The 14653-nt window shown below is 35.7% G+C and overlaps 1 protein-coding gene across 1 annotated transcript in view; it reads left to right on the plus strand.

The window, feature by feature from the left end:
- The first annotated feature begins 369 nt into the window (after window positions 1-369).
- The window catches only part of LIN28B (lin-28 homolog B), a 160661-nt gene continuing 146377 nt past the window's right edge, over window positions 370-14653 (plus strand). Inside the window, exons 1-2 of the mRNA XM_058307202.2 lie at window positions 370-754; window positions 9316-9364. Of these exons, the coding sequence (XP_058163185.1) occupies window positions 9331-9364 (34 nt within the window). The 5' untranslated portion in view covers window positions 370-754; window positions 9316-9330. The remainder of the gene's footprint in view (window positions 755-9315; window positions 9365-14653) is intronic.

Raw genomic sequence — 14653 nt, forward strand, 5'->3', positions numbered from 1 at the left:
TGAAGAACTGATTTTGGTACTTTCTTACAGTTTGACTCCGCCAAAGTGCCAAGTTAGGGAGCTAGGAGTAGCATCGTCACACTTCCTCCAGGGGCGCCCCCGGGGATAGGTAACAGAGGGTCCCCGGGACCAAGCGCGCGTACGGCGGGACCCGACGGACAGTACCCGCGTTCCACAGCCTCCTCGGTAACAGCCCGCGGCAGCGACCGTGCGCGCCCACAGCCCGCGCGGGGACGCGCCTTCAGCGGTTGGGGCTGGGGTGAGGCGGCGCGCGTTACCGGGAACCGCGGCTGTGCGCGCCCGCCCGACCCAGGAATGAATGGAAAGTTTAATCTCGCGCGCCCGGCGCAGACAACCAATGGCGCGGTCGGGAGCTGCGGCGGGCAGGTGTGCGCGTGCCGCCGCCTGACGCAGGGCTCGAGCCGAACAGCCTGCTGCCGACGCCGGGCCCCGCGGCCCACCCCACCCCGGCCAGACCCCCTCCTCTCCGCGCCCCGCTCCCCGCCGGGCTGCGGCGGCGACAGCGATTCCGGGTCCGGCAGCCGAGCGCCGCCCTCGCTCCCCGGCCCCTCCGCGCGCGTCCCCTCGCCGGCTCACAATGTGCTGACCCGCCCGCCCGCCGCGCTCCCTCAGGAAGTGACAGACTACAGGCTCCTTCCTCCGCCCCGTCCTTCCCGACCGAACGCCACACACGTACTCACACCCTCGCCCCCGCTCACACCCGGGCTAGAGACGCGACCATGAGGCCCCGGAGGTAAGCAGCCAGTCCTCGCGGCCGTGCGAGTTCGAGTGTGGCCGGGTGTGCGCGCGGGTGCGGACACCGCTCGCGGCCCCGGGTCTGGCACGTGAGCAACGTCGAGGGAAGCTCCGCACCGAGGAGCAAGGAAGAAAAGAGGAGGCGCGAGTGCCAGGGAGGGGGAAGGACGGGGCAAGGTGGGGAAGTGACAGGTCTTGCGGCAGAAAGAAGTTGCCTTTCGGGAGCCGGAGCGCCGCGTCTTCCTTCGCCGGCCTTGATTTATTGCCCCCGTGTTGCCACTAAGACGCGGGCGGTCGATGTACTTCCGGGTTCACACCTTTCTCTCCCCGCTCCGCGCTGCTGAGGTCGGCCCTCAGTGCGGTCGCCGCGTCGCCAGCGCGGCCACCTGGTCTCGGAGCCGCCACACCGCTCGGCGGCCGGAGCCGGTTGGAGAGTGAAGGCGGGTCGCGGAGGGGGGAGGGGGGCGCGGGCGGTGCGGCGCGCTGTGGCGCGGCGCGGACTGGGGTCCTGGCGGCAGGTCCGCGCGGCCGGTGCGGGTGCCTCGGGCAGGCAGGGCCGCGCCGCCAGGGGGCGCCCGCATCTGCCCTTCGCGTTGAGAACAGAGCTGCTTTGTACCAGGCAGGCGTCGGGGATCCTTTTTGCCTCCGTATGGGTGATGTAAATTCATGAACTAAAACTAAGGATTTGAGGAGAACGGAGGAAAATGCACTTGGATGTTCGATTGCTTTTGAAAACGAAGAACCAAAGAAGAAATGATTCTTTTTCAGGAGCATTAACTGACTGCTGACTGGAACATTGGATGCGGGTGCTGTGACGACAATTTGTACTCCCAAAACTTTTTTTTTATTGGACTTTGGTAAATATTGACTGTTTTCGAGTAACATCTTACAGTATGTATTTAGTGTCCTTATTGCGGAAATGTCTTAAATGTAAGTAATAGTAAGTCCGCCATTTTGAATTGTTTCATGTAACACAGAATGAAATCTTAGGTTCCTGTGTTTCCTTGAGTTCCCTTCAATATTCCTGTGGATTTGTTTTCATTAATAGGTTTTTAATGTTACTGGTATTATTACTGTTGCTAGACCTAAATTGTCCGGTGAAGATTTTTATTCTACCGTTGTTAAATCGTGGAAAAAATAAATCATGTTCGTGTTTTATTGTAGTTTTTATTTTCTTGATCACAAATATTGGGCAAGTTAAAATTACACCGACAACTAGTAATAGAATTCATTTACAACATTGCCGGAAAAGTACGACAAAGTGATTTTTTTTTTTCGGGTCAATAAAATGCTTCATGTTTATTTTCTGTACAGATTATTACTGTATTTAGCTAAATTATGTATAAAAACCAAAGCTTTTTAAAAAGCATCTCTTAGTACAAGGAAAAACTTTAATCCAATAATGTTATAAAATATCGTAGTTTTTTTTACATTTATATAAGCTAGATTAGATTAAATTAGTTTTGATAAAGGACTCATTAATAACATGGCATGTAATAATTAGTGTTCTATTTAGAGTAATAATTAGACTCTTGTCCATTTTGGAGGCCATTCTTGCTCCCCAAATTCATTCTTTCTACATGTATGAAATATAGCAATTGAGTGTGTGCCTAAATTTCTCAAAGAGCTTTAAGAATTAACCTGATGCAAGGCCTTTTTCTAGTACTTAGCCTGCAAAGGCTAGAAAAGAATCAGATGCTTTATTTGACTTTTCCATTTTACAAATAGAATCAGCTGATCCTTGGTAATAAAATGTCCTAAGATTTTAAAAGACTGAATCAGTTTGTAATGTAAATTGGTTATCAGAACTATTTTTAGGTGCTTTTCAACCAGTAGATATGAAACCAAAGGATTTAATGATGACATTCTCAGTCATTGTCAAATTAAAGAATCTTGGCTTATATGTTTAGTGCCAGACTTCTTTCAGAAACAGTGAAAAGTTTTTGTGAAGTTAATCAGGATTTAAATTTTAAAAATATATTGGGTTATATGGGAAAATATGGTCAACCATACTTTTTTGTTAGTGAAGCAGATTGAGTTTTGGAAGGCTCAAAGTTAGTATTCAGAATGACTGGTTTTTAAAATCTATTGCACATGTCAGTTCCCAAAATGTCACCAGAATTTAAATATAGTGGATTTAGGCTTTTTCTTCATTGCACTCATTTGAGATTAAACAGATATTACCTGACAGTTTGATAATGCTTGGTGTCTGATCATGTAACTGCTTTTGGTATTTGAAACACACAATTATAATAATTTACAAGCCACAATAAAGGAAAAAAATAAGTTACTAAAGTATGACATTCTCCAGGTATTGGAACAATGTCTGTTTAAAATAATTGAAGTGTTATTCACAGCTGTCAAATTTGGGGACTGTATTAGCAAACTCAGGTCAGGAAATGATCTGTGAACATTTTGCTTAATCCAGAGTTGAGTGGATTAAAAAAAGAAAAGAGGACACTCTGAGATGAATCAATTTAAAAGTGATTAAAGCTATTGATTATGAAAGGGACATTATAAAGATTTGGCCAGCTAAGGGATTTTCTTATTTATAATTTTTAGTAGAAAATAAATTTCTTTCAAAATTCTGTGGTCTATAAATGCCCAAAGTTTTTATATTTAAATGCCTTAGAACCTATATTGTATGTGATTTCCTTGTATTTTTAAAGGGACTTATATTTTCTTTACAAATAATCTTTTTTAATGAACTGCAATGTAAAAGAATTTCTAGCTTGCCGAGCAAAATAAAGTTTCTTTATTCAAATATTAAAAAATTTTTAAAGCTAAGCACAACTAAAAAAATAGTAGAATCACATTGATTTGAGAAACTTTCCCACTACCTACATAAAAAATAGTATTGTGTTGCATTTCTCTGAGACAATGACAGTCTATGAAGTCGCTGACCATAGTGCTGAATCAAGGCAGCCATATTGGTCACTGCTAAATCTGAAAACTATTCAAATTGTGTAGAGGTTCAAGTAGCATCAAGTCAGTAGTAAATATATATATTTAAAATATGTATTTCATATGTATACACATATACAGATTTTATGTACTCTTTAATCAGCTGAAAGAATCATCTGGAAATTGTGATAGGGAAATTTTACTCTATGAAGTGTATTTACTATATAATTTTAATTTTAAATAATGTCAGTAAAATCAATGGGGTCAAAGGTTTTCTCTTTCTTTGAAAGCTACCACTTACACATGAAGACTCTTTTAAAACCAATTTAAGCAAGGAATGAGTTCATTCAAAATTTTAGTTGAGACAGCTGTAAGGTTGAGTATGAATTTAATATTTGTAAATTTTGAGGTTCAGAATATGACACTATCAAAATCAATTTCTAAGTGTATGATTATCAAAATTAAATTAGAAATCAAATTCATGAAATAAATTCCAGATATTTTATAAATAAAAGAGAAAAATACAAATAGTAAAATTACAGTGAATTTAATCTAGCATTTTGGGGAAATTTTTTATGTTTGAAGCAGGGGAAAAAAAATCAGGCTTTTACTGCCTACAATATTATTGTGTTCTACAGTGTGAGAACTGAGCACTAGTATGGTAACATTGTAGGAATTACCTGAAAAGGAATGTTGTGATAAATTTAATATTTTAGTAAAAAGTACTATTTTAAGCATCGAACTTTGACATTATTTTCCTAAAAATAGAATGGGTTGATATGCAGGATCATCAAATTAAGGGTCAAAGGTGACAAACCAGGACAAAGGGCATGCAGCTCATTTTCAAGCAATCAGTTCTAGTTTTTTCATGGCTGAACAAAAGCTTAATTATATGGAAAAGAGGACTTAGTGTTGAATCACCAGTTCTAGTGATGGAAAACATGTTTTAAAATTTCTAGAGAATATGTGATGTTTTCAAATCATTTCTTTTACAAGAGTTATTTGTGAATGAAAGGGCTGAAATGCAGCTTTTATGTTTCCCAAATAATTCATTCATGTAAAATATATTCAGACTCTATGAAAACATTTCAGATATAGTATTCTGTATGGTATAGGTTAAAAATAAACTTTGCTTTTATGTAGATTTAAATTTTTAGAAAAAATATTTTATTTTTTGCAATTAGTCTCTTGGTTTAATCTCCTTGTCTGCTACATAAAATCCTATTATTTTTATTTAATATTACATCTATTATACTAATAGGTCATTGTCTGTGATGTAAAGATGCTCAGCCTCTAAAACATCTGTTTCTCATTATTACATTAAAATATTTATTGGAAATATTTCTAATGCATTATAAGTACTCATAGTTGTTCATCTCTTGTGCTACATATTTTTAACTATTAATATTGTTATAAAAGTGTATGTCAAAATTATCTTGTTAACATTTAGATTGACTAGAAATAAATAGAAGTGTACAATTTTACTTGAATATATATATATATATATATATATTTACCAAAACTACTTGAACTAAAATTTTTATATTGTAGTTATAGTGGGCTTCAAAATACATGTTTTTTTTAAGAGAGGAGTTATGCCATTATATTGAGTATTTTCTTAATCTAAAATCATAATTGCTTTATTTTTCTTCTGTTCAATGTGACCTGAATAATGGCTCAACTGTGAGTTTTATTATCTAAAACTACTGTTTCATATGGTGGAAAATACAAACTGTTTGCTTGTATTAGGAAAACCACCTGTCTTGTGGCTTAGTTGTGCTTTCAACATTCATATCGAAGTCGAAGAACTGTGTTTATCAATTAACATGTATGCCATCCTCAATTGCCTTTAATCTCTCTTGACAGTATTCCAGTTTACTTAAATTATTTTTTCTGAACATTTTTATTTTCTATCATATATAGTTTTCACTCCAGTGTTTGAAGAGAATGCTAGAGCTGTCCATATCTTATGTGAAACCGTGTTTTATATAATGTATTATAAAATAAACTATGCATTTAAATATAAGAAAGAATGCATCTTTGGAATGTTTTTTCCTAAAAGTAATTTTCCATTTTTTCAAAAGAATAATTTTCAAAATATTTCACCAAATGTGAAATTTCCTCTTGTTGGTTAAAACTTCAATTACCAAAGATTTTTTAAGTTTTATTTTCACATGTAAATATTTCTTTCATTCTAAATAAATTATTTTCTTAAAATTTTCTCCTTCTGAGTATGATTGAGGATACAACAGTAACATTTCCAGTGATATATAAAATTACACTAGGATGCTCAGTTAAACAGTACAATAATTTATCCTGGTTTTTCTTGGCCAACATTTGAATTTATTCTGTTGATTAATTTGTAAAAAATTACAGTGAAAGGTTTTAATACATATTAAACACTTATTCAGGAAATGCAAGAAAACATTTTCATAAGGTACACGTGTTCACATTCAGTGCTGAACTTCCACATCTAATATTTTATTTGACATTTGTATGTGCTATATTTTAAGCTATAGTAAATGTAAATATTTTGCTTTAGAGTCTACTCTGGTGTTTAGGTAGCATGTTTGATATATGTTTTTAGGTAAATCATCTAAAGAAAACTTGTTTCCACAATTACACTTCTAAGAAAGAAACATCACATTTTTCTCCTATTTTGCTTTCAAAAGAATGTATTTAGTTCAGTGGTAATTGAAACACTGAGTTTTGGTATAGATCATATGGAAAGAATATATAGTAAACTGTAAGATACTTTATACATTTTAGAAAATACTAACATTTATCTTAAGTATTTTTAGAAATGTTGAAAATTATGAGGAGTATAATTAATGAAATGTTTTTTTATTGTGATTATTATTCTTGATTGCTAAGTCATATTTTGCTGACTTAAAGTAACTTGCATTTTATTAATATTAGAAGTCTAACATGATGTAAACTGAATTGAAATAAATTTCTGAGTGATATCATGCTATGTAGTTGTATTTAATTTTTAAATCCTTATTCAATTCTCTGGACTTAACAGTTTGGCAGTTTTTTAATTAACACCAGGATATAATGCATAGTAGCAGCCACTCTCCTTTACAATGAATAGTTATAGTAGTAGATTAACAATAATACATAAATACATACTTGAGAATAATATTGTTATATATTTTAATAGGATATGTGAAATCTAAGAATGTAATGTATAGTGTTTATAAGACAGACACTACGTTTTATGGTAGTAAATCACATAAAATGTGAAGTTTCCCTATGTACATATTTTATATTCGCAATAATCATATGATTAGTTTCTTATCACAGTCCTTTTTATGAAAAGATGTTTTAAATAAAGTTTTATATATAAATCTATTTCATAAGGTGTCCTAGCTATAGCCAACCCAGATTCAGAAATTCATTATCTGATTCATTCAAAAATATCTGTTGGACACTAAAGAATTCTGGTATTACAAGGAGCTAAATATATACACAATCTCTGCCACCATAGAGCCTAGAGTCAAGTTGGGAGAGAGACCATCTTCATGTGGTATTACAGTACTAATTCATGGTAGAGGCATTTTACCCAGTATGGAACAGGAAGAAAATGAGTTCTAAGTAGAGGTCTAAATGATGAACAGGTGTTTTTCTGGTGAAGGGGCAGAGAATTGTATTCCAAGATACATTATTTTTAATTAATTTTTTGGTTTCTGATAAAAGTTAGTGAGCACATTATATAAAATATATTACCAAAAGTGTTAAGTAAAAACACCTGTGAATAAAATATACTTTTTCTTGAAATAGTTGTGCATTTAAAATTAATTCTTGTCATTTTTTAAATTCAGAAAATGAAAACCACATGGTAACTATAAGAACATTTAAGATTGTAAATATTTTATATAACATTCACTTGTCTCACTCCTGTGCATATTAGTTCAGTAAATTTTGGATGAAGGGATTGTAATTTTCTTTACCAACTTTGAGAGTTTTTATACCATTAGTTAATACCAGTGAAATATATTATTAATGTCTTTGAAATAGTTCCATCTTACTTTTCCTTAAAAGGGGGGGATGTTAAAATGAAAACCAATCATAACACGGAAACATATGTAAGTTTGGATAATGAAAGGTCTGAACATCTTAATCATTCAAATTGACTGTCTTCTTTGCTAACCCTGAAAGCTCATAGTTAGATCTCTCAGAAAGCATTATTTAGCTAACTTTCTTATACCATTTGATTTTTACTTTTATTAAACTTACCATTTATGATAATTTATCATTGAATTTGAAAAGTTTTTTTTTACAAACCCTATTTGTGTTTACTCATGTTTATAAAATAAGTTGCTTTGAACTTTTCTGTAGATACAAGCTGAAAGGATTAAGAATGCACTGTGGGCTATTAGAATAGAAAAGCATACACTGGGGTTTTACTAAAATATGTATAATATTTACATCTCCACATAAACCAATTGTGCAAAATAAGATTTGGCATGGAGTTAATATAAAGGAAAGCACTATTTCAGTAATATTTAGTAATAAGTTTGTTAAAAGTTGGGATCTCGTTATCTTCTGTCTTTTGGTGGTAAGCACAAGATAACTGAAGGATTTAATGTACAGAGGTTCATGTGCCTTTTGTTCACATTCTTCCTCTATTCTTTTCAAATCTTACTCAGTGGGATTGTCATCCTTTGTAAGAAGAATCTTGGGTCAACATTCAGTAGAACTCTGCATTTGGAAAAGCCTCCATTTCCTTTTGAGAAGAATATTAAATTGCAATTTAAAGAATTTACACATATTGGTTTATTTGTGCGTTGATACAGTAGAGATAGTGTGTAAAACTTAGGTAAGGGAAGAAAGACAACCTTAGGTGGTAGCAGGTGAGTCGGTGCATGTTCAAACCAATTTTCCAAACCTTTATAATTCTGACCTAAGAATAAAAATGATAATTCAGTGGCCATCAGAAGTTTCTCTTCCAATTGCTGTACTTCATTACTCGTGGCCTATTTATTGCAAGTTTTATTGTATTGTAACCTCTGCAAGCAGATATATTAGAAACATCAATTCTTATTCATATTTTCAATGTGTGAACTGCTTTTGCTTTTTAAAATGAGTTAATGCATTTTAGATGCCTTGGTTAAATAATGGTTAAATGTATTACCATTAAAGTTATTTTTTCCAGTATTTTAATATAATTGATAGAGCCAGTATTATTGATACAGTACTATAATTAGATTCTCATGGTTAATCTTCTAAAATTTATCTGAGAATAATCAAAGTCATCAAGAAACAATATTGCTGATGTGTGGTAGGTAAGGTAGATTTTAACCTGGTATAAAAAATACTAGAATTCTTGAATGACAGTGTAAAATTAAGATTTAAAAATGTTAAAGCTATTGTTCTTGAAATTGGCATCTTTTGACTATATCTTAGTGGTCTTTAAAATGTTTTTCTAAACTGTTGTCTTTTAATAGGAATAAAACAAATTTATGCTAATTCATGATGTAATTTTGGTTTTGATGAGCTAGGTGAGTCTTAAACTGTTTTTAAAAAGTTTACAGGTCAATTCACAGAGTCAAAACCTAGGCAGTTTATAGTGTTCTAATGGGCCATTAAGCTGAAGAAGAGGCAATTAAATAGGCAATTAATATAGTACTGACTTGAGCTCTCTGATTTTAGGTTCCTCAGAAGACGATGAGGTCATTCAACAAGATTTCATCAGCCCCAGGTTAGTCTTGTCTTGTCTTTTGTCTTTTCTTTTGTCTTTTTTTCCTTCTTTTTTAAACTGTGTCACTTAACTAATGTTTAAAGAGATCTCTACAATCTTAGGAGAGAACTTGACAGTCCTTAGATTTTTCTACCGTGACTTTCCGCTTTGGTAAGATGGATACCATGTGCTAGTGTACTTCAGTTTACTCCATCTTATAAAACTGGTGTCTCCTCCAGAACTGCATGGATGAAATCTTCTAATTAACTCATTTTCCTCTCTGATTTTAGCAGTACTGAATTTTGTGATTTCCTTTTCATTAACTCAGGCAAGATAGGTAATAGATATTTAAACGTGCATGGAGCTGAATGTAAAGTATTCATCATGGCTTTATTTTTTTTTGTACCTCCCATAGCTAAATAGAGACCTGGAGCTGTTTTCAAATAATTTATTTTCACATAAATAGCAGAATATATTAAGACATTTTCCAGGGAATTAGGAAATTTCTATAATAAGGAAAGCTCCATTTAATTTGCTTTTCACGAACATGTCTCATAATTTGCTCCTCATTATCATATTTCAGAAATGACTAATTTGAACTTTTAACAGTTTAAACTTTGACTTTTGGAGAAGTAAAAATATTTTCATATATTATTGAAATAAATTTAAAGCATAACTATTTTAAAATAACAATTTATTTGATAATAATGTATTACTCTGGCTTCTGCCCTAATGAATTTAATGTCTTGGCTCTGCTCTCGACTACTATTTGAAAACATACATAAGGCTGTGACTTAACAAAGTTTAGCATTAATAACAAGTACAAGAAAATTATCTTCTTAAATCTATCAAATTAGATTGTTGGCCTCAGGAAGAAAAAGGTATGAATCAAAAGGTTTATGAAGAAACCATTCATAATAGTGTCAAATAACAATGGGTATTACCATTTGACAAACACTACTTTTTCTAGAGTGAATCCTTTGACATGTAGATGATGCTTTAATGAGAGTATCATGAAGATTCTGAAAAGTTGCTACAATATTTTAATTTGCTAACTAGTTTCCTCTTATTGATTGTGATTCTTCTTTGGGGGCAAAATGGGGGCAGTGCAGAGACCTTTTTCTTTTCCGTTGGGAAATAATGTTAACACCAATGTGTTAAGTGACCGCAATAAACTTTCATGTCTGTGTTTCCTTGTAAGTAAAAAGAGTTGGGGGAGGGGGAGAGGTACCACCTTCACCAAGAGAAAGGTTATTTCTAGAGATTACTGTAGTACATTTGCAGTTCACATTTTAAGCTGTGAAAGATTTTCAAAATCAACTGGTACAATTTCCTCACTTTACAAATGAGGAAACTGAGGCCCAAAGAAGCTTAGTGAATGGCCTAAGGCCACAGTTAGTAAATGGAGTAGAACTCTGGCCTTCAGGTTTCCAGCTGGATGCTTTTTCTCCATAGATTTGCTTCTCACACTGTTAGAATCTTTAAAGCCTGAGGATTTCTTCTCACTTGCTTCATCTTTTACTCCACTACTCTTTTTTCCCCTCCACATCAGACATATTAGCTCCCGCCCCCCAAAATTCCAAAGTAAATATTAACATAAATACCTGGCAGACAGCCAACACTCTTATTCTTGTTTCTTTGGATGAGATTTAAGTTTTAAAGAAATTCTCATTGATTGCTGAGGTGTATGTGTGTGTATGTGGGAAATTGTATGTTTATACTATTTAGTATCTTTTCCACAGACTCCAGTTATTTATTGCAAGATCTTTAAATTATAAAACATAAGGAGCATTTTTCTATGTTCAACAGGTGAAAATTACCAACTTTAATTTTTCAAACAAAACATGAAGCTTCTGTTTGTGCTGTTCTGGGCAAAGGAATGCAATGCTTATCACTAAATGGTTTTTTTTAACATGTTTTATTACTTTAATTAACATCATTTTAAAAAGATATTTGTTGAGAACACTTCAGAAGATATTTGGAAGGAGTAATAACATTTTTCCTTTTTACTAAGGGAGAAGTATGTAAATAAAATAGTATTTTTTTTTTTTTTTTGCTATTCGTTTTCTTTTAAAAGATTACTTTCTACCAAGATGATTGTCTTAAAAAAATGCCCCTTTTCTGAATTAGTTTTGCATTCTAAATGCATTATTGAAATATAACTGACCAAAAAGAAGGAAGCATTTGCAAATGCTTGTTTTTGAAATATAAAGGCAATTTTCCGGGAAAACTTAAAATTTATTATAATTGGCTCCTTATTTCCATAATTAGTTATACTTGGGGAAATGTATTGAGAAGATACGGGGGAAAAGAATATTATTACAGCTATATAAAAATTTCCAAGTTGGTACAATGCATTAAGCCAGAGCATTTTGCCTCCATATAAGGAAATTTAAATGAAATGAGAACGGAATTTTGCTTTTCTTAAACAAAAACAAAACGCCCTCATATTCTGAAGTGCCTATACTATAGACAAATACACCCAGTTGGTACTCCTTTTATTTGACTCCATATTTTAAGAATTTCAAGAAAGTTATTTGCTGAACAGTTTACCAAAACTCAGTGGGAAGAACTGGGAACGGATTGCCCGACGTGGGGGTCGGCAGTCAGCAACTTTCAGACGGGAAAGATCACTGCGGCCAGAGAGCGGGCTCCCTAAAATCGTGGCTGGCCGCCCCTCCAGCTCGTTCCAGCCGACGGCTTTTCCTGATGCCCCCAAGGCTCACGCTGATGTTTTCATGGCTTCCCGAAAGGATGGCGCCGAGGAGCCGTTTGAAGACATCTCCATTTTAGGAATGCTCGGGTGGCGGCGGAGGTGGTCATTTTCTTGCGTCCCCCTGGGCCTCCCTTCCCCCTTTGACCTCACTTATCTTAGGTTTTGGAGACTCTGACATCTTGTAGAATCGGGTCAATTTAGAAACCCCAGACCCGGGTCTGGAAATAGAGTAAAAATAGATTCTGCCAAGGGTTTTCTTGCCCTGGTGATAGCAGCAAGGTTTTCTTTTGTTTGGTGTTCTTGGGCAAAAGATGACAACTCTGAAAGTCCCTTAATTAGCGAGAAATCACCAGCCATCTTTGGAAGAGTTGGATTTCCTGAGAGATGGTGAGGTGATGGATAAAGGGAAAGGTGACTCTAGAGGAAGTTTCGGGAGCAGTAGATGGAAAGAAAGGACAGATCTACTGGCCTGGCGGTCTCGGAGCCCCTGGGGCGCGAGGTCCCTGTCGAAGATCCCGGGCTGCAAAGGCAGCGTTGTGGTTGCAGCCCTGGCCTTATTTGCGGGGAGGAGAGGACGGGTGGAGCCGCTCATCTCGGTGCCGCAGCCCCTCCTCCCAGTTTTAAGAAGAACGAAGCATTGTTTCTGGGTTAATAGAAGTCACTTGGCGCTTAAGGTTGAGAGCAACGACGGTGGGCACTGACACCTCTTTAGGCTCCTTGCATTGTACTGTTGGTACAAAAAAAAAAACCAGATTGAGAAAACTTGTACCTCGTTTTTAAAATGGAGAAACCTAAGGCTGTGATAACTAACAGGCATGTCACAGGCTATTTGCTTACATTTTCCCCCCAGTGTGTTGACGATTCTTTGTAGCTACTTGAACTAATTTTCAGGACTTTTGAAAAAGAACTATGATAAATCAAGCTACTAAAACTTTTGACTTTCACAGGTATAAAACATGCGTTTTGAGTCAAACGCAGGTTCTTTCTGGTACTGAGAACAAGTAGGAAATGAGAAAAAAATTAAAACCAGAAGACTTAAGGAAGGTGACAAATTGAAAGGCATCTAGGAAAGTCATAGAAACAGTTTATGTGAAAGAAGCCCCCTGTGAGCTTTAAGAAATTATAGTCAGTTTATAAAGGGATCTTAGGCTCAAAAGATTGGGGGGAGGGACTGGGGAGGACAAAAAAAAAATGAATCTATTTAAACAACAATGCCATATCCTTCAACTGGTGAGTGGTATTTTCTTTTCACGTTCCTTCATTTCTCTCCCTTCCCAAATTCCTTCCCACTCTTCCTCTCTCCTCTTCTCTCTCCTCCTGTTCTGTCCCCTTTTCTCTCTCTCTCTCCTCCCCCCAAAGGTATGTGAATGCATTTGCCTGAAATTCTTTGTGAATGAATTTTAGAGTATTTCTCAGTTTTACCAGTTGGAGAAAGCCTTCTACACAATTTGAAAGGCTGATGTTCCTCTCAGGAAATCTACACAACTTGAAAGGCTGATGTTCCCCTCAGGAAATGAATGAGTCGATAACCTCTGACACCAGTGACCAGTCCTGTGAACCCTACCTTAATTCCACTAATACTGGAGACCCCCAATCAGGCAAATCTGTGACTCTCGTAACTATACCATCTAATGTGGTTCAATTCTGGTATTTTACACTTTTCATCTATGTATGGATAGATGTGAATTTCACCAAGGATTCACCTATATATTTTTTATTTTATAATGAATATTCTAATTAAAAACAAACAGTAAAATATTGTTTACTCTAAATGCGTATCAGTAACAAAACTAAACTAGACTGGCTTGTGAATCTTATAATTATTTTCACATAAATAATAGCATATTCCCTCAATTTAGATGCATACTTTTTCAGATTTTTCTGATACCAATGTTGATTTTTTAAAAAGTAATTTAGAAAACCCACACAACCTATTTTAAATTAGTTTTTCTTTTATTATGTGCAATATTTATCCTGTAATGCCATTGTTAAAAGTTACTTTGTTATAAGTCAGTGTAATCAGTTTATTTCTACTATTACTGTAATGCTTAGTAAATGTTTTGTTAGCAAATAATTTTTCGGACCTTGGAGCTTTTGTTACATTTTTTAGATCATTTGGTTTTTTACATTTTTTTGTTTCTTCCTACCAGCTGGCATATCCTTATTCCTCTAGCCCCCAGTAAATAAAATGAGAGAGCCTCGCCCTCTTTCCTGAAAAAACAATAAAAGAAATAAAAGACGAAAAAAATCTTTCCAAATTGATCAGCCTTGATTGACGCTTTCCTCCAAAACTGAAATAACATCTTTGTTTATATACACTCATTTATTTCATCTCTGAACCAGTGAGCATAAATTTGTTTAGTTAAATATGGGGAGGGGATATAATGAGGTGTAGTATGTGAGTTTTTACAATAGCTTTTAGATTCAGAATCCTTACATTTTAGTTTGTGTGAAATTGTGTAGAGTTGGCAGTGTGGACATGTTTGGAAAGACAGGGTGGGGGATTGCCGGTGTGGTGGGGGAGGGTCAGCTCGTAGCTTTGCCAAAGGGAAGTGGTATCTGTACAGTTTCTCTGTAAACTGCTTGTTTAAGAA

The sequence above is a fragment of the Dasypus novemcinctus genome, chromosome 11 (assembly GCF_030445035.2).
Source record: "Dasypus novemcinctus isolate mDasNov1 chromosome 11, mDasNov1.1.hap2, whole genome shotgun sequence".
NCBI lineage: Eukaryota > Metazoa > Chordata > Mammalia > Cingulata > Dasypodidae > Dasypus > Dasypus novemcinctus.